At 43.1% G+C, this 20,915-nt stretch overlaps 1 protein-coding gene across 8 annotated transcripts in view; it reads right to left on the bottom strand.

Annotated features, from left to right (window-relative positions):
* Positions 1-20,915, bottom strand: part of TMCC3 (transmembrane and coiled-coil domain family 3) — a 288,502-nt gene that overhangs the window by 55,319 nt on the left and 212,268 nt on the right. The window contains exon 1 of one of the 8 annotated variants that reach the window (XM_027543136.1): positions 15,097-15,393. The exons of 6 other annotated variants lie outside the window; for them this stretch is intronic. In XM_027543136.1, coding sequence (XP_027398937.1) covers positions 15,097-15,174 — 78 coding nt within the window. In that variant the 5' untranslated portion in view covers positions 15,175-15,393. Of the gene's footprint in view, positions 1-14,123; positions 14,149-15,096; positions 15,394-20,915 lie in introns of those variants that run through there. One more of the 8 variants, XM_027543147.1, reaches the window with a different exon arrangement.

The raw sequence follows: 20,915 nt of genomic DNA, 5'->3' as shown, positions 1-20,915 counted from the left end.
CAAGGCTGTAGAAAATTAACTCTTCAAAGTAAAACTCTTGACAAACGTTTTACTTAAAGCAGACGAGAAAAGGTGCTATGTTGTAGGCTCCTAATGGTGCAGAGGGATTTTTGAATTCAAAATGCAACTAAAGTATCAAGTTCTCAGCGTCACTTTAGTAGAAGTATCTCTGGAAATGAAGCTGACACACACCTAAGAACATTTTCGTTGCTTTTAAAATTCCCAAAGCTCCATCATACATTTAATTACTAGTGTGTTAAATGATTACATATAAGGTACATAAACATGGGTTATACAAATATCAATGTTACGGTAACATCCTGAAGCGACAAGCACAAAGGTATAAATGCCTAAACTGGAGGAAACTTGAAACCCTCATGTTAATTCTTAAATGTAGTATTTCTAACTTGTGACAAGACAGATTGGTAGGCAGCCATTTTTGTGTCTTAAAATAACTGGGGGCATAGTTAAAATTTTATACATCAAGTGATTGCTAAGGAATGTTGCAGGTGAGATGTGGTTATTTTCAGTTTATTTGAAATGTCTTAAGGTGGGGGGAGGAGGGGAAGCAAATATCTGAAATTTGGAAAACCCTAAATCTTTTGATAAGAAATTGTAATTTCACTTACGTTATCTTTAAGGATATAAAAGGTTGATAAATTGGTGTAAATTGAGCCATAACCATTGGTGATCATGGGGACTGGTAATTAAGGCTGCAGAAAAAAATTACAATCTAAGAATTTAAGAAATAAGATCCTGAAGATTTTGTTTAATTGCATCAATTTCTGTATTTTATGTGCATTTAAAAACTGCAGTAAGTTGAATGGGTTAATCTTGTCTAATATAAGTAAATGAGTCTGTAGACTGTGATCTCCCCAAACTAAAAAGTACAGTACTTGGAATTGTGTTCTTTATGGTTGTAGTCTTGGTAAAGCACAAATACGCAGAAAATAAAGGAATTACACAGTGAAAAATAAATAAATAAATAGACAGCATAAAGCTGAAGAGCTCTCCTTTTAATTCTTTCTTTATAAATAGAGCCTAATTTGAGCCCTGAGTACTTAAAATCATTTTAAATTGCCAAAGTGCTAGTTAAGTTTCTCAACAGAATTTAATGCACTCCCACCTACCCAAACAGTAGGAGCATGTCTGGGTACTAAAACAGACAAAGATTTGGTATAAATAAGAGCCCTCACGGCTCCCATGGTGGTAAGAGTACATGAACGAGCCACGTGAATGAAAGGAGACTATCACTGTAATTTGGGTGCCCACATATCCAACAGATGATGCCAAATCAGCGAGTACCTCTAAATTGCTCAGCACATGAGGTAAACTTTGGCTGGCTCTATAAAAGAAAGATCACTTGATAATTTGTTTAAGTCAGGAGGTTTCGACAAGCACAGCGGCCTTTCCCAAATGAAAAACACGTGTAATAAAAGCATACTCGTTTCACTATTATAATACACTCATGGGTCAGCCTATGAAATGTTAAGTGTTAATTTCTGGGTACAAGAAACAGTTTCAACTTCCCTCTGTGTCAGACACGCGCACTGTAACCCATGTGAACCTCTCAGTAATTAACTTCGGTGCATACAACCACCACTAAATATTTAGTGATATTTAGCAAGCCACAGGAGTAACTTACAAATATGGGGAATTAAGCCAAATACAGCAACACCTTATTACCTACAAACATGAAATCTTGTTTTATTATGTTAACATGAGTCATAAACCAACTTAAATTCCTAGTACTGAGGATAGCACAAGGGAGCTACAGATGTTTCCTAAGGAGAGGACCAAGCTTTTCCTAAGCTTTAAAGTAGTCTGCTGAGAGTTATTCCTGTCCTTTCACCTCTGGAGCTCAGATGGTGGACCACAATGATTAATGCAGCAAGAACACATATTCTTTATACTGTAACAGCTTTTGCAAACATACAGAAGGACAAACGAAAGTGAAAGTGTTAGTTGATCAGTCGTGTGACCCCATGAACCGTAGCCCACCAGGCTCCTCTGGCCATGGAATTCTCCAGGCAAGAATATTTGGAGTGGGTTGCCATTTCCTGCTCCAAGATTTTACATTAAATAGAACTTGTTGACAGGTAACATCTAGTTCAAAAGGGTTGAAAGCAAATTTTCATTTTTAAATGAACAACTTTACCATCTCTTCTGTTTTACCTTTTGGTCTTTCCTTACCGTCAGTGATACTGGAAATATGCCTGTTGAAAGTTTCAAAATACATGAGCTAGAGTTCTCAAAATGCTCGTTTTTGCGGGGAGGAGGAGGAGAAGGGGAGGAAGGATATCATTCCAGAAAAAATGAACCAAAAGCATAACCTTTGATTCAATACATTTACAACCAGAGAAAGAAATTCATGAAGATGAAACTATACATATGGACAGCAGTGTATTTTTAAAGAGAAGTAACTGCAAAAAATGGTGCAGGAATAACTATGGCATTTATGTGCAGACATCTTAAAGAGGATCAAATTCTAACTGGATCAAAGATTAAAATATATAAAAAGAAAAATCATAAAATGTATTGTAAAACACCATGGTGTTTATGGTTTTTTAAAGAGTCATTTAAAAGGCCATTCTAAGAATGACACAAACCTTTAATAAGTGCTAAAATTTTTAAATTTCTCCATGGCAAAGTCTGGCTAGTATATATTCCATGTTTGCTACATGCTACATCTATATATATGCAAGGTATTATTAAGTCAGTGTGGAAGGCAGAATTCTAAGAGAGACCCCAGGGCTCCTACGCACTGGTGTATATACCTCATATGATAAGCTCTCCTTGTGTGTAAACAAGACTTGTGAGTAAGATGGGGTTTTACCTCCATGATTCAGTTCAGTCGCTCAGTCGTGTCCGACTTTTTGCGACCCCATGAATCGCAGCACACCAGGCCTCCCTGTCCATCACCAACTCCCAGAGTTCACTCAGACTCACGTCCATCGAGTCAGTGATGCCATCCAGCCATCTCATCCTCTGTCGTCCCCTTCTCCTTCTGCCCCCAATCCCTCCCAGCATCAGAGTTTTTTCCAATGAGTCAACTCTTCACATGAGGTGGCCAAAGTACTGGAGTTTCAGCTTCAGCATCATTCCCTCCAAAGAAATCCCAGGGCTGATCTCCTTCAGAATGGACTGGTTGGATCTCCTTGCAGTCCAAGGGACTCTCAAGAGTCTTCTCCAACACCACAGTTCAAAAGCATCAACTCTTCAGCACTCAGCCTTCTTCACAGTCCAACTCTCACACCCATACACGACCACAGGAAAAACCACAGCCTTGACTAGACAGACCTTTGTTGGCAAAGTAATGTCTCTGCTTTTGAATATGCTGTCTAGGTTGGTCATAACTTTCCTTCCAAGGAGTAAGTGTCTTTTAATTTCATGGCTGCAGTCACCATCTGCAGTGATTTTGGAGCCCCAAAAAATAAAGTCAGCCACCGTTTCCACTGTTTCCCCATCTATTTCCCATGAAGTGATGGGACTGGATGCCATGATCTTCGTTTTCTGAATGTTGAGCTTTAAGCCAACTTTTTCACTCTCCATTCTCATTTTCATCAAGAGGCTTTTTAGTTCCTCTTCACTTTCTGCCATAAGGGTGGTGACTTGTGAGTAAGATGGGGTTTTACCTCCATGATTAGGTTACATTATTTGTCAAGGGTAAAAGAATGTTGCAGATGTAATTAAGGTCTCTAATCAGCTGACTTTAATTCATCAAAAGGTGGAATCACTGAGTGGGCCTGGCCTATCAGGTTTCTAGAGGTGATGCGACAGAGACACTCGTCTGCTGGCCTTGAAGAAATAAACTACCGTGTTGTAGAGAGGGCCACGTGGCAGGGAACAGCAGGCAGCTAGGCAGCCTGCAAGGGCTGAGGGCCACAGTCCTACAACTGCAAAGAACTTAACTCGGGAAACAACAAATGAGCTTAGAAAAGGATTCCAAGCCTCAGACAAGACTGTAATCCTGGCTGACACCTTCATTTTAGGCTGATGAAACTTAAAACGAGAAGAGACACAGGTAAGCTGGGCCTGAACTCTTGGCTCATGGAAACTGTGCGATGATAAATGGGTGTCACTTTAAGTTGCTAGATTTGCAGTAATTTGTTACATGACAGTGGAAAATTAACAGACAAAAATGACAAACAGAAAAAAAAAATGTGCAAAACAGCATATTTAATAAGTAAAAACTCCTACCAATCAATTTGAGATTAATAACCCAATAAATGAGCAGAATATATAAACAGGTAATTCACAATAAAGAGAAATGTTTTTAAGTGTATAAAAATATGATTAACATATTGCACTATAATTACATAAGATGTAACCATTGGGAAAATCTAGGTGGCGGGAGAGGGTAAATGGACACCTCTGTACTACTTTCTGCAGCTTCCTCTGCATCTAAAATTATTTCAAAATATTAAAAAATACGGGTAATCTCATTCATATCAGGAAAAATATAAATTAAAATGAGGTACCAGTTTTCACCTACCAGATTAGCAAGCATCAAAAAACCTTGCAATACACTGTGTGTCAGAAAGATGTGAGCTGAGGCATGTTCATACATTGATGGTTACATAAACTGTAACAGTTTCACTCTCTACTGCACCTTCAGCTCCTACTGTCTGTACAGGTACAGTGTTCAATTTCACAATACCATAACTTAAAAGGCACATACCCTTTGATGAGCAAACCCACGTTTAAGAATTTAGCTTTCAAATGGAAGAGCCGCTGGAGAAGGGACAGGCTACCCGCTCCAGTATTCTTGGGCTTCCCTTGTGGCTCAGCTGATAAAGGATCCGCCTGCAATGCAGGAGACCTGGGTTTGATCCCTGGGTTGGGAAGATCCCCTGGAGAAGGGAAAGGCTACTCACTCCAGTATTCTGGCCTAGAGAATTCCATGGACTATACAGTCCATGGGGCTGCAAAGAGTCGGTCACGACTGAGTGACTTTCATATATTCTTCACATGTGCAAAAAGAAGCATGCCCCAGTGTGGTAAGTGAGGTGCCTATAGTAATTAAAGACTGAAAGCAATACATGTTTCCTGTAATAAGGAAATGGTTAAATAAATTATGGAATACCCATAGACTGGAATCCTGTATAGCAATTATAACAAGATTGATTAATCTGCATTGATAAAGATCAAGAGTAGAATATGTTTTCCAGCTTCTCAAGTCCCGCAGAGCAATTTCACAGCATACCCACATTCACTTATTTGGTCAGTATTTACACGTCCCAAGTATGTACCACGCTCCATGTCTGGATAAAAAGGATGTAACTATCCCCATGTGAGAAGAGGGAGCAAGTGCCCACAGGCAGAGAGGGGAGGCAGGGGAGTCCACAAAGAACGGAGACCAGGGCTCAAGGGCCAAAAGGGCATAAAAGACAAAGGTCAGATGAAGAGGCTCGGGTGACAGGCTGGGCTTCTGTCCTGCTGAAGGATTTAAAGCAAAATCTTGACAAGACATTCAGTGAAGCACACAGTTACTGTAAAAACCAAGCAGGGGTCCAGCTGGAGAAGTTCAGGATCTGGAGACCATGTGTGATTTCATGAGAGATGTCTTAGGGCATCTCAACTTGAGCACTTCCAGTAAGCTGCATCACCCAGGCACACCCCTTCACCGCATACGTGCTAAGACCTCCAGAACCATGAGGACAGCATGAAGTCCTCTTGAAACATGCCATCTTGCGTACTGGAGTCAGAGGATATACTCGACACATTGTCCTCGCTTGGAGAAACATTTACAAGCAGATGTCTCAAGCACCTGGACACGCTTCCCTTAATCATGTTCCTTTACTGGTTCTTCATCCAACATTTAAGGATGGAGTCAAAGCAGGAAACTATTCCGCTACATTTCTACAACCTTCCTGTGTTCTGAGCTCTTAATGGCTGAAGCTTTTAAGCACCATCCCTGATGCCAACACACAGCCTGAACAGCTCTTACTGAATGGACCTTATATTTTCAGATAAATTAAAATCTATGCCAACTAGTGTTCAGTCCCAAATAGAGGCCACCTGTTCCAATTAGTGAGATTAAAATAGTATACTACTGACTATCTGAAGTCGAGTCCCAAGTCTTCTGGATTATCACAAAATCTTTACAAAAGACAGAAAAAAAAAAAAAAAAAAAGAGAGAATTTTGGTCCTAACACACAGTTGCACACACAGGAGTAAATATATCCAGGTGACGAAGTATAGCTTTTGCGAAGGGACAGACTTTATTTCTGGACAAGTGCTTACCTCAAAATTTCTGAGAAAGGCTGCTCAAGGCATCATTTAATTTAATTAAGAAAAGCTCAAGGCATCATTTAATTTCCTTACAACAAGCTTACAGATACAGCTTAATTAGATTCAACTTTACTTCAGAAAAACACAGAGCTTAAATTTCTTCTCCACCCATGTTTCTGTCCCTGCCTGAAATTCCCAAAGAATCTGCATCTTCTGGATGTTCCACTCTTTAGCCCCATGCCCTCCATTGTCTCAGTTTTTCTCAGGTCATCAGAAGACTAGAAAGACAGCCTGGAACACAACTCTCAATTTCCCAAACATTCCTATCCCAACAAGGCTGCCCTCAACTCACCAGAGTGTGCTTTTGTTCATCCCAAACATTCAATTATTTAAATTTTTGCAATCCATGAGAAGAAGAAAAATCTCTTAGCATTTTCAAGACCAAAGGTCTTAACTGTTTCATAAAGGAAGAGAGTTAACACATCAAGACTGGTGTTTTCCTAAATGATTCTGAATCATTTTAGGTGGGCAAAACTGAAAGCATTAAATACACACAGAATCAGAGAGAGTGAGTTAGTCCCTTGAAAACAATCCTCAACCCAACGCAGCTGCTTGAGGCTGGGAGCACGTCTGCGTTCTGTGCTAACAGCCCCTTTACCAAGCTCCCACGCTTGCTCATCCCCTTTTTCACCTGGTGCAGAGGCCAGATGATATTCTCCTAGAGCAGTTAACACTGCTGTTGTTTTTTCAGTTGCTCAGTTGCGTCTGACTCTTTGCGACCCCATGAACTGTAGATCCCCAGGCTCCTCTGTCCTTGGGATTCTCCAGGCAAGAATATTGGAGTGGGCTGCCACTTCCTTCTCCAGGGGATCTTCCAGACCCAGGGATCAAACCTGCATCTCCAGCACTGGCAGGTGGACTCTTTACCACTGAGGTACCAGGGAAGCCCAAACTGATTTAGAAATACTAAATAAATAAAGGTGCTGGTGGTCTGCGTAGGAGGTGTGGGAATGAGTGAGGTTTGGGGAACTCTGCAGTAGACAGAGGATGACTCAGTGTCAGAACAACCCACACTGTGCTGGGTCTGCCAACCCCACTTCTCACGGTCACTCACACAAGCAGGCGGGGGAGGAGCGACATCTCAGGGTGACTCCAGACTCTGAACCCTTCACTCCAACCCTCAAATCTGGAAGCAAATTGAGGGAGTGGTGTTGGGGATGAAGAGGAAAAGGTGGTTGAGAAAATTTAGGAAGCAAACCATTGGATGTGGTGGGTAAGGGGGCTGATTGAGTGGGCTTCCCCAGCATCCAGTTTGGGGATTGACTGTATGGGAAAAGTATTCATCAGGAATTGGGGGGGTTGTGAGAGAACAAATTAAGTTTGACACACAGACTTTGAGGTGCCTGTGGAACATGTGCACAGAAACATGAGACCACAGATATGAAAGTGAAAGCTGCTCGGGCGTGCCCGACTCTGTGACCCCATGAACTGTAGCCCACTGGGCTCCTCTGTCCATGGGGTTTTCCAGGCAAGAGTACTGGCGTGGGTTGCCATTTTCTTTTCCAAGGGATCTTCCCAACCAGGGACTGAAACTGGGTCTCCTGCATTGCAGGCAGACTCTTTACCATCTGAGCCACCAGGGAAAGGGCAGAAACATACTATACAATAAAGCCACACCTAGGTTGAGCTCTCAGGTCAGCACATGAGGCAGGAAGCATACACACTTTCACAGAGGGAGATGTGCCCCTCAGGACGGACGTGCCAGCTCCCAGAAGGTGACAGACCCCACCCCTGCCTTCCCCCAGGGTGCCAGCGCATGACTGTTTCTTAGGCTAAGAAGCTGATGATGTTGCTGGTTTGTGTTTAGGGGCTGTGTTGTATGGAAATTATATATGCCAAAGACAAAGGGTGCTGGAAGATGCTCTCCAAAGAGACTCACGGGAACGGAGAGCTTCAGAGGTGACAAAAGACTGAGGCTGAAATTCTAAGTTAAATCCGTACATGATGTATTCCATGACTTTTGCATCTGGTACGTGCTTTTTCCCCAAAACCCTTTCCCAACAGGTAGAAGGTCAAGACAAAGATGAACTCACATCACAAAACTTGATTTTGGAAAAAAAAAAAAAAAGACCATAAAAGGGACCTCAGAAAAGATTTTTTTTTTAAATCTTAGTCACACCCCACAGCATGTGGGGTTAGTTTCCTGACCAGAGATTGAACCTGTGCCCCTGCAATGGAAGGCAGAGTCTTAACCACTGAACCACATGGGAAGCCCCAGAAAAGATAATTTTAAAACAGTCGCAGCAGATCCAATACAGCTAAGTAATTTAATATATGAATTGTTACCCCTCTTATTTACTCCAACCCCACCAGAAATCTGGAAATAAAGTCAGAAGCATAATGGCCTAACATTAAATTATTTAATTCACTTTTTTCACCCAAAAATCACAAAATTTTAAATCTGTTCATCAATTAATTCTCTACTGAAAATAATTAAAACTTTCATCAAGTTCAATTTTGAGATGTTTATCACATAATTTAGCAATTAGTATGGTATTAAAAGTGTTTTAAGGACTTCCCTGGTGGCTCAGACAGTAAAAGCGTCTGCCTACAATGTGGGAGTCCTGGGTTTGATCCCTGGGTCAGGACGATACCCCTGGAGAAGGAAATGGCAACCTACTCCAGTACTCTTGCCTGGAAAATCCCATGGATGGACGGAGGAGCCTGGTAGGCTACAGTCCATGGGGTCGCAAAGAGTCGGACACAACTGAGTGACTTCACTTTACTTTAAAAAGTGTTTTAAGTGGCTTTCTTTTAAGAAATTCTCTTCTAAGACAGGAGCTGGTATAATGCTTAGTCCTTAATCAGTTTGTATTCATTCTATCTGGTTACAGTCTATTTGGTTTTATTTTTGCAAAGTATCAATAGAATGATGTGGAGTTAATGTCTGAATTCTCTTCCAGTTCTAACACGGTGAAATCTTTAAGTCTAACTTTCCAACCTCTGCCTTAAGGGTTAGAAGGATATGCCTGCCCAGTGAAGCTTGAGTCCTACAGAGAGATCCTATGAGGCCAGAAGGTGACTCAACTATAACATGAAGAAACCACCCTTGTTTTGTCTTTCCACTGCTCATCCTCCAGAGAAAACACATCAGGAAGAATATGATTCTTTAATAATGTCTTTAAGTTGTAAGCTTATTCAACAGCCTTGAAGATGTCCCCAACTACTGTCAAAATTCTTACACCCTAGGCATTATAAGAAGTTTGTAAATGATCACTCTAAATTGTTCACCCACCGAATGCTTACTGGGAACCACCACCTGCAGAGCACCAGCAATGTGCAGTTTGGCGGGCCCCCAGCAGAGCACCTTCATCCCCAAGCACTGAACAGGTTTCTTAAGACAGAACTTTCTTCTGCACTCAGCTCAGAGGCAGAAGATTGGGAAGTGGCTAAAATGCAAGCTCTGGAATTAGATCTGGATTCATCAAACCCTAGCGCCACTATTTCCCAACAGCCACAGGCCTCGGACAAATCACTTAACCCACCTGGGCCTTAACTCCCCCAACTGTAAAACATAAGTATAAATAGGATATTGTGAGGATTAAGGAGTGCATTTGAATTGTTTAATATTGGCACCTGGTATATAGTGAGGAACTGGTAGCTATTGGCTATTATCACTGTCGCTGCATTCTTCTCTTTATTTACATTCTTTGTGCCTTCTTACAGAGGAATAATCGACACAGACACTACATTCTCCTTCAAGCAGCATCGCCCTCTCCCAAGTCAGTGGAAGCAGCTGGATTATGCATAGATCATATATCCCCATGTTCCTTTTCTGAGGAATGTGAAGTCCTCACTCTGATTCACAGTACAGTGATTCATGGTTCTCTTCTCTCTCACCACTCCCCCCATCACCACGCTCCACTTAAAACACAATTAAACAAAGAAACAGCAGGGCTGAAACAAAGTCAAGCTGGGCTTGACTTAGCAGCCTCTCCTAAGTCAAGACCTGGGCAATTTCCACCCAGAAGCACGAGGCTCATTTCTGACCTTAACGGCAGACCTGGAAATTTAGGCAGTGGGTCTGAAGCAAACACATCCTGTGATCCAACTGGGTAGCAGCTGTCTTGGTGTTTCACAGCGGATGTGACAAGCGGGCGTGTTGTTGGAGGCTGGCAATTCATTTTCCTCTAAAGGGAGAACCAGTGAGCCCACAGCAAAGCATGGCTCAAAAAAACACACATCAATCCATTCATGCTACACTGAAGACAGTTCCAACTCACACATTCATCTACTGACTTCCCCTTTAATTAACTCTTTAGAAGAAAACAAATCTCTGATTAACAATTGTACTCACAGACCACTCACTCAAGTTACCCCTTCACCAGGTCAGCGTCTCACCTACAGAAGAAGTCTGTTTCCACTCACTCTGGTTCCTGTTCAGGAAGTAAGCATGCAATCATCAACTTATTACATCACTGCCCAATCACTTCCATAAGTGAGAAGGGCTCTGACATCTTCCTCTCCCTGACTGCCTCTGGCCACTACTCATCATGCAGTTCTGGATCTATTTCCAAACCTCAGAAGGTTTAAAGATGTACTACAGGTGGCAGCCATACCCGACACAGGTTTTACTTCAGACACTAGAGACTCGTACTTACTATCATCACTTCCTCCTACAAAAGAGAAGGGTATTTCCTGGGGCTACAGGGATAAAAAAGATACATTCACTAGATACTAAATTTCCAGAGAGGCCAGGCTGTTTCATCACCCATACCTTGCTGATGCATGGAACAGCAGTGAGCACAGAGAAGGTGCTCCGAAACATTTGCTGAATGAAGCCTCTTGCTCTCCCAGCGCCAGCGTCTGTAGTTCATAAACATGTAAGCAATCAATTGATGAGGAATGTGCAATGGAGGAAGGTACCACATGCTAAAAATCCAAGAAAAGTCTCCATATTATTCACAAAATCAGCAGTCTTTCCATTCTCAAGCTTATGAATATGTGTTTCAGTTCAGTCGCTCAGTCACATCCGACTCTTTGCAATCCCATGGACTGCAGCACGCCAGGCTTCCCTGCCCATCACCAACTCCTGGAGCTTGCTCAAACTCATGTCTTACATAGCAATAACAAAAACTGGCCACCATCTATTGAGTCTTACTGTGTAGCTGACATTTTATAGACATGACTCATTTATTACTCACAACACCTCAACGGTGTGGAAGAGGAAACTAAGGCCTAGGATAACTATAAGGTCCAAGGTCGAGTGCTTAGTAAGCAGCCCTAACTAGCCCAGGATCTGTCCTCTGCGGGCTAGCCGCATGAAACTGGTTCTGTAGACCGAACAGTCTGGTCTGTGCAGGCAGGATGGAATAGAAGTTGATGATGTCCGAGAGTAATGAGGAAGCTAAGGCACCAGCTATCTCCTCCTGAGGTCGTAAGTGGCTAAACTAAGGTGGGATGTCTGGGGAACACAGGAAGAAGGAAAGGAATCCAGAGAAATGTCAGACCTCCAGGGGCATGGCTGACAGACTAGAGATGGGGGGAGGCAGGCACTCCAGACAACCAGCAGCTCTGATCAGTGGACCAACAGCATAAGGAAAGAAATTATTTACCTCACACATGGAGAAAAACAGCTACTACTGAGTATATACAACCACTCTTTTTACAAATTCTCTTACTGAAGACTCACAATCACTCCCCAAAGTGGGGATTATTACCACCTTTTATACATGGGCAACTGGAGGCTTGGAAAGGTTAGAGCCTGCCCAGCAGTCACCCCGTTGGGAAGTGTGAAGAGCCAGCTATGATCCAAGTCTTCTGCTTCCAGAGCCACAGCTGTTCGGCCCTAGACCCTAGTGGCTGAAGATGGCATTTTAGGACACTCAAAATTAGAACTGACAAAAATTTGATTCAGACATAATTAATAAAAACCAGTAACTGTATAGAAAGCGGACTCCCTATATTCTTAAATAGATAATAGGCTTTAACTATCTAGGGCATGGGAAAAAAAAGTAAGATTCTAATTATGTACACTCTTTCTTTTAAAATAAGGGGATATAATGTGCAGTGAGTTTTAACATGTACCATTTCTGAGTTTTACCCAGATGAAATTTAAAAATGTGAATGACCCTGACTTGTCAGCTTAGAGGCAATCACAGAATTCATCAGTTACATTACATTTTCACCAAGGGGGGTGGGGGGGAGGAATTTAGGTTAATCCACCTGGCTGTAAAAATAGACTTGTGCACTGTTAAAATAGTACACTGCCTCATTATTATTCTAGTCTCAAAGGCTTAAACAAGCTCAGCAAGCAGGATGTCTATTTTCCCTGCTCTCTCAACAGGGTATCAATTTTGAACACAGAAAGTGACCATTCGGTAAACAAGAACTTGATCTCACTGAGTCTTAACCCCCCAGGGGGAAACTTCTTATCTCTGAAAGGTTAACCAACTCCTCACACACACCTCCATTTCTCATTATAATGTTTTTAGGGGAGCTAATTTACCAAATAAGTCCACAAAAAGGTTCTTTTTAAATCCTATGTTAGAACCTTACTGTATGGCACAGGGAACTCTACTCAATGCTCTCTGATGACCTAAATGGGAAGGAAATCCAAAAGAGAAGGGATATAGGTAAACATACAGTCAATTCTCTTTGCTGTACAGCAGAAACTAACACAACACTGTAAAGCAACTACACTCCCATCGAAAAATAAATAAACGAATCCTATACTAGATGATTTGTCAAGGCAAAAGTGATATAAAGAAATTAAGTATCAGTGTTCCTTGAGGCTACCCTCAGCATCACATACTTTCTGAGTGTAAAGAAAATAAGTTTTTATAGCTACATTCAAATGAGTACCATGAAACAGTAGTTAAAATCATCTAATGGGATGCTTTCTGCGTGGGAAAATTGCTTCCGCCTGGCCTTCATTATAGCAGCCTTATGGCAGCCTTCAGGACAGATGAAAATTATATCAGCCCCATCTGAGTAAAGGTCTTTGCTGTAGAACTTGTGATCACTGTCCACTGAAGTTCTAGCCTTCCTCAATTTGATTTTGTCCAGTCCTTACCAGATTTCATTTGCCCTATATAAGCTAATTTAGAATAATCAGTATATATACGTCTAATACAGTTTTAATATATGGTCTATATAAAAACCAGGTGTCTCCATGTAGTACTTTAACAGGGTCAACAGAATTTTAAACAACATAAGAAACCCCCTTCACAAACGGTTCCCCTACTTTAACAGGAAAGATGGGTGTGGAAATGGAACAGCAGCAGATACAGCAGAGATAAAGTCTGTCGCTGACTTACACATCTGCTTTGCCACTTTCCATCTCAGTAGTTAAGCTAAAAAGAGCTGAGTTTTGGAAAGTTCCATGTGCTTTTGCCAAATTGCTTAAATGGGTTCACAATGAGCCATCCCTCCCTCAAAGATTACTAATCCTGCTGTTTACACGAAGATTATCACAGTTGTGACAAGAGAAACCCAGCTTCCACACTTTTTTCAAACCTGAAATGTCTTCCGTCAACTACAACACGATGGACCACACATGCCCCTGATTACAAAGTCATCAGAAAAAGATCTTTATCTTCCTTTGCAGTTATATTAGTCAGCCGCCATCCCTCAACAAACGTCTAACTTTAGGTAACCAAAGATTTTTTACTATCAATATTTTCTTTCAAATGCAGTTTCTAGTTATTTTCATTACAAACTGTTATGGAACTTTTAAGAAAGTGCAGAAAAAGAGAGGGAGAATTCTTTTGTGGGGAGGGAGAGCGGGCTGCATGCTGGAGATAAGTATTACTCCACTAAATGTACTTAATCCGAAAAATATTAAATCATTTTGTTAAACTGATTAACAGATGCGAGCACGATCCTACCTCCTGAACTTTAAGCAGAGAGGCTGGCAGTCAACGACTAAGATCGTGCAAGAGAGCAGTTAGCGCAAACAACACCTTCAGGCAATCCTCGCCCGAACAAATGTCAGGAGGAGGAGGTGCAGTTCTAAACGGCAGTTCAATCAGTCAACGGGAGAGCCAAGTGTTCAACCTGGACGATCAAACATTCCTGAGAGCAAAGCTATCCCCGAGGCAGGTGAGGCTTCCTCTCTCCTGAGGGACCGGCGCGCAGGCTGAGGCCTCCCTCCCCGTTCGAGCACTACATGGTTCGTCTCCGCTGCTCACTCTGAAAAGCTATTTTCGCCCACAGCCAAAATCAGCAACAGCAAATTACACAGCAAACAATGGAGAGGGCGCCTGCTCCTGACGACTAGAAACTGTACAGGCAGCGCGCAAGACTGACTTTTCACTGGGGCAGAGCCCGGAGGAGCGGCCGCGGGAAACCGGGAAGCGGGGTCTGCCGCCTGTCTACGCTCCGGCCGCGCACAGCCTCGAACCCGAAAGCCCCGACGGCTCGGGAGGCGCGGCGGCTGCTCTTGAGTTTAGGAAGCTGGGAGGCCGAACTCCGGGGACACGACGACGCGCGCGGCGGGATCCCCTCGCGTCTGGCCCCGCGCAGAGAGCGCTCCCTGGCGGAGAGGGCAGCGGAGCGCCGGTCGTCGAGGAGACCCAGGCGCGCCGGGACCCGACGAGCGGCGGTGGGCCTGGGCTTGGCGTTGCTCCCATCCCGGACGGGAACTTGAGGTCTCGGAACCGCGCGGGCCGAGCTCCTACGCCCCTCTTCCAATCCCCGTCAGCCCGAAAGGTGCAGGGAAGTCCGGGCTCCAAGCCGCAGGGAAGGGAGGGAGGGAGCCGGCGAAACGCGCAGGGCGAGGTCGTTCCAGCAGGAGCCCACGCCCACCCAACCTCTCCCCTGGGAGGGCGCCCCCACCGCCACAACGACCGCGACCCTCACCCTTCTCTTGCAGTGGTGGTGCCGGCCCGGGTCGGAATAGGTCCGGTCCACGGTGAGCGCCGTGTCGCTGCCCGGCATCTCGGCGCTGGCGCCGGGAACTTTCCCGGGGTCCAGTGCCGCCGCGCCGGGAGCTGCCGGCGTGCTCCGGCTTGGGCTTGGGCTCGCCCAGGGGAGCCTCGGCCAGGGGGCGGTGCGGGCTCCCGCAGCTGCTGCCAACACCCGCGCGGCCGCCCTGCGCCGCCGCCGCTGCTGCCGCCGCGGAGTGGAGAGGGCGGGAGAGGCGGGGCAGGGACGCAAGAGTCTCCGCCCCTCTCCCGTCTCTGCCGCGCCCCCTGCGCGCCCCGCCCTCCCGAGACCCTCTCCAGGTGCCTCGGCTCTGCCTCCCTCTCTTGCTTAAACTTGATTCCACCTGAGTGGCATCTTCACTATTTGTTGACTTACCTGATGAAAGATGGATTTTGGTCAAGATGTTGAGGCATGCCTTTAATGCTTCCTTTCACGTTAGTCTTATTCAACATGCACTTATGGGACACCGTGCTAGGCCCTGGGGGTAGGGATCCGAATTCTTTTTTTGTGTCTGAGGTGTTTTTTTTTTTTTTTTTTTTAAGTGCTCATGTTTTTCTTCTTCTGATTCCACTGAGCAAATACTACACTTCCTCTTAAACAACCATCTATAGTGTTGTGTATTTTTATTTTGCAAGTCTGGCTCACCTTTATGTTGGAAACTACTTGAAAATCAAGATACATCTTTTCATTTTAGTATGCCCTATTTCGAGTGAAGAGTTCCTCCCCACAAGAAATATGGAGTCTAGAGGAGACAGTGAAAACACCTCGTCTGGTTATTGAGACAGTGTACCAGTGGGAGAATGAGTTGAAATACTGAAAGTGCAGCTGCTCCAGAGAAGAATTAGAGTTAGACCTTACCAGCCCAGAAGGAGGAGGATTGGGATCCTCTCCTTCAAAGGGCTGAGGGGAAGGGAAGTACAGGCAGAAGAAAAATCCTGAGCATAAAAATAGAGGTGCATGCTAAGTCACGTGCAACTCTGGGCAACCCCTATGGACTGTAGACCGCCAGGCTCCTCTGTCCATGGGATTCTCCAGGCAAGAACACTGGAGTGGGTTGCCATGCCCTCCTCCAGGGGATTCCCCACCCATAGATGGAACTCGCATCTCTTACCTCCACCTACATTGGCAGATGGGTTCTTTACCACTAGCGCCACCCGGGAAGCCCCCAAAGGTACGTTTGGAAAACCTCAAGCCATCAGTTTAGGGAGTCTCTGCAGGAACAGAAAGACTGGATGGAAAAAGTAGGCAGCGACCATGTGGTGCAGGGCTCTACTTCAAGGCTGATTAGTTCAGCCCTATTGTTGGATACTGGGAGAGCTGCTGGAGGGTTCTGAAAGGGGACAAGACAGTGTCAGGATGGAAAGTAAAGAAGAAATATCTAATAGCTGTGAGATGCACTGATTAAAGATGGGTAAGGGACACCGGCTAGAAGGCTACTGCAAAAATTGAAAACAACTTCAATGTCCTTCAGAAGGAGATTGAGTAAATTACAATATAGACATCCAGTTAAGTGGTGCTGCTAAGTCACATCAGTCGTGTCCAACTCTTCTCAACCCCACAGACGGCAGCCCAACAGGCTCCTGTCCCTGGGATTCTCCAGGCAAGAACACTGGAGTGGGTTGCCATTTCCTTCTCCAGTGCATGAAAGTGAAATATGAAAGTGAAGTCGCTCAGTCGTGTCCAACTCTTCTCAACCCCACAGACGGCAGCCCACCAGGCTCCCGTCCCTGGGATTTCCCAGGCAAGAGTGCTGGAGTGGTGTGCCATTGCCTTCTCCAGTGTTAGGTACCTGTAATAGAATGGCAGCTCTCAATGTATGGCTACAGAAATAGCTCTAACATATCTGGTTAGTAAAAAAGCAATGTGCAGAGTAATATATATATAGTATTCCACCATTTATATAAAAACTATATATATATATATATGGTTAAATATGCATAACATATTTTGGGGAGAATTAACATGAAACTAGAGAAATCTACAAGAAACTGATGGCAGGAGACAGGAACTAGGTAGCTAGAAGGAACGGATGAAGGTTTATTTCTCACCGTATATGCTTTTTGAACTTGAATGCTTGAACTGTGTGCATATATTGACTATTTAAAAAGTGAAATAAAACATATCTTTTATTGAAGGGGGGTTTGGGGGAGAATGGATACATACACATGTATGGCTGAGTCCCTTCACTGTTTACCTGAAACCATCATAACATTGTTAATTGGCCTTACCCCAATATAAAATAAAAAGTTCTAAAAAAGGCAAGGATTTCTAAATATATATATGTATTTTTTTAATGAAGAGGACAAATTTATCAAAACTAACTTAAGAAACGGAAAACCCCATAGAGTCCTAAAATCATTCAAAAATTAAATCAACATTTAAAAATACTCCCCATATATGAAACAACTCCACCAGTCCCAGAGAGTTTTTCAGGTGAGTTACTCCAAAGCAGAGAAGAGAGATTTCAAATGTGAATGTGTGTATGATGTTAGCTAGGGTGGCTACAGAAGGCCTCCACGATAAGGTAACATTTGAGAAGAGATCTAGGAAGAATGGGAGCTAGCCACGTAGATGTCTGAAGACTGTTGATGAAAGGAACAGCAAGTATTAATATAAAGTCCCCAAAGCAGGAACATTTGGGAGTGTTCAGGAAGAGCAAGGAGGCCAGTGTTGCCTGGGACAACAGTAGATGAAATCAGAAACATTTCAAAGGACCAGGTCCTATAGGGTAATTTAGACTATTTTAAGAACTTTGAGTTTAATTCTGAGAAAGATGGGAATATCTGAAATTTTCTAAGCAAATGCTCTGTCTTTTCACTTGGGAGGAAAAAAAAAAATGATCCCTACCTCAAGGCATACAAAAAAATCAGTATCAGATAGATTAAAGATCTAAAGGAGAAAATACAATTATTAAAACTGCCAAAAGGAAGTGGAAGAATATCATTCTGATCTCAAGTCATAAAAAGTAGTTCACAAAAAACATAAACCACAAAGATTCGACTACACTGTTTTAAATTTTCTGCTCATGAAAAAAAATAATAAAGTGAAAAGATAAGCCACAAACAAAATGAGCTAAAAATAATCAATATAGATGAATTTCATCAACAATACTGAGAAACAAAAAAAAAGCAAACCACATAAAACTGCCTGTTGTGAGATTCTATTCAAGTAAAGTTGAAATAGGAAGAATAAATGGCATTTTTAGGAGAACAAAGATATATAGCTAAGCTATTAAGAAAAGTTAAGAGCATGATATACACAAATTTCAGGAGAGTATTTACCTCTAGTGTGGAGATAAGGATTCAAGAGGAAAGGGAAACAAGATTATAAACAATGCCATATTTACTGAATGGCTATTGTTATACTAGATATGTTTTCATGCCTACATATATACACAATATTTCATAATAATTTAAAATTCTAAAGATAACAAAGACTCAAAAGACAGATGTGATGATGGCATCCTTAATCCTGGATTTAAGTCACCAGTGGAGTATCTACTTATATACACAAATGTAATGAGCACCGAAGAATTGATGCTTTTGAACTGTGGTGTTGGAGAAAACTTTTGAGAGTCCCTTGGACTGCAAGGAGATCCAACCAGTCCATCCTAAAGGAGATCAGTCCTGGGTATTCATTGGAAGGACTGATGTTGAAGCTGAAACTCCAGTACTTTGGCCACCTGATGCGAAGAGTTGACTCATTTGAAAAGACCCTGATGCTGGGAAAGATTGAGGGCAGGAGGAGAAGGGGATGACAGAGGATGAGATGGTTGGATGGCATCACCGACTCAATGCACATGGGTTTGGGCGGACTCTGGGAGTTGGTAATGGACAGGGAGGCCTGGCGTGCTGCAGTTCATGGGGTCACAAAGAGTTGGACACGACTGAGTGACTGAACTGAACTGAATAACACTTTATAAGTATAAATCTTGATATAAAGGCAAGACAGTCTGTTGTTATTGTCTTTATGCCAATGTAATCTTATAAAGATCCATTCTGAAATCTGTTAAGAGTCTGTCTCTGGGTTTCCCCCCTTCATTTGCCTGATGCCTCATTTTTTCAGGTACCTAGGACTGTAGAAATTATATTGATCAGGTGTATGCATGTACAAGTGTGTGTAACTGTATCTGTGTGTAACTTTAGAGAGGCCAGACCTAAGTAAGTTCTCTGACAAGCCAAGATTGGGCTTTGGTTAGTGACAGCAGGCAGCTATTTTCCATTTCTATTACTGTCTTGGTGTTGCTTAGAAGAACTCCATTCTGGAAAGAAACGCTGATCCTCCACAAAACGAATGAATTAAAACTATATTAGGCTCACTTCAATTTCAATTAACAGAGGATGTTCTTTTTTAGATCATTTTGATTTTTTTCATAAGCCAGTTGCCCAAAAGCTGCTCTACTGGGCACTCATACAAAATAATGTTTTTAAAAGCCCAAATTAAATAGCACAAGAGCAAGCTCCCCAGAAAAGAAAGAAAACAAGCTGTGTGGATCACCATTGGCTCTCTTATTTGGAATTAGGACCCATGGGGAAAACAGATCATGTGCCTTCTTTTTCTCTCTTCTTCTCAGGGAGGGGGGGGGGGCGGGGGAGAGAGAGAGAGAGAGAGAGAACACACATTTTTTCTTCAACATAAGAATTATCTGTGCCTCTGATAACAGCCTCCAAAAGCCTCTCTCTGCAAAACATAATTAAAATTTTTTTAAAAACTGCACCTTTAAAGTAGCAAATGCAATCAGAACAATATGGAAGATAAAGGTACAAAATCTAGGGTGTAAACCAAGAATTTACTTCCAAAGTGTAAGGTACAATAACGCAGCATGTTCTCAGCAGGAGAGAAGCGAACTGGGTCATTAAAGCCATAATAGTGTAAAACAGTGAGAAAAGGCTTCATAAAAGAGACAGGGTTGTACTTGATTCTCATAGTACATATTTGTTGTTTCTGCCTGCCCCAGCATCCAGCCTCTTATTCTCAAAATATTAACAGTACCTGGATTTTTCTTTTGGGATCCATCCCATCCCCATCCTCAATTCAAGTAATTTAGGTGAGACTGACCACGCTGGACCTCTGGCTCCAGGAAGAGGCACGTGATCCAGACTTGGCCAATCAGAGTTGGTTCAACGTGCACAGAAAGAGGCTCATGACCCAGTCAGAGCCAATCAGAGTCTCCCCTGAGACTTCTGCTGTAACTACTGGGAAAGAACTGAGCCCATCAAGGTGGCACCAGGTTCAGCCGGTAGAATATAAGCCTGCTGCCATGGTGGGCATTCCTGCTATATGTGGTAGACACACAAACACAACTTCCTCCCTGAGGGAAACAGCCATGAAAGGGGAAAGACTCATCGCTGAATTGTTGAAGCACTGAATCCAGCTTTTTCCACTATCTACTGCCACACGACAGCTCACCCTAAGATACACTGGCTTACAACAACTACCTAATTCATTTGCTTATGAGTCTGCATTTTGAGCAAGTCTGCAGAGTTTGGCTTTTCTCTGCTCCTTGTGATACTGGCTGGAGCTGGAGTGTCCAAGATGGCTTCACTCACCTGTCAGCACCAAGAGGAATGGGGGTGGCTGGAATACCTGGGGCTGGCCAGGCCTCTATCTCAATGTGTATATGTTTATATATTTAAACAAAATATTTTTATATTTCATAGTCTCCCTTCTTCCAGGGATCCCTTCTCCCTATTGGAATAGCTGGACTTATTTACATGGTGAGTGGTTTTCAAGAGATGAAAAACAAATGATGC

Source organism: Bos indicus x Bos taurus, chromosome 5, assembly GCF_003369695.1.
Source record: "Bos indicus x Bos taurus breed Angus x Brahman F1 hybrid chromosome 5, Bos_hybrid_MaternalHap_v2.0, whole genome shotgun sequence".
NCBI classification, from domain to species: domain Eukaryota; kingdom Metazoa; phylum Chordata; class Mammalia; order Artiodactyla; family Bovidae; genus Bos; species Bos indicus x Bos taurus.
The sequence above is the reverse complement of the archived record's forward strand: the minus strand, read 5'-3'. Positions and strand labels throughout refer to the sequence as shown.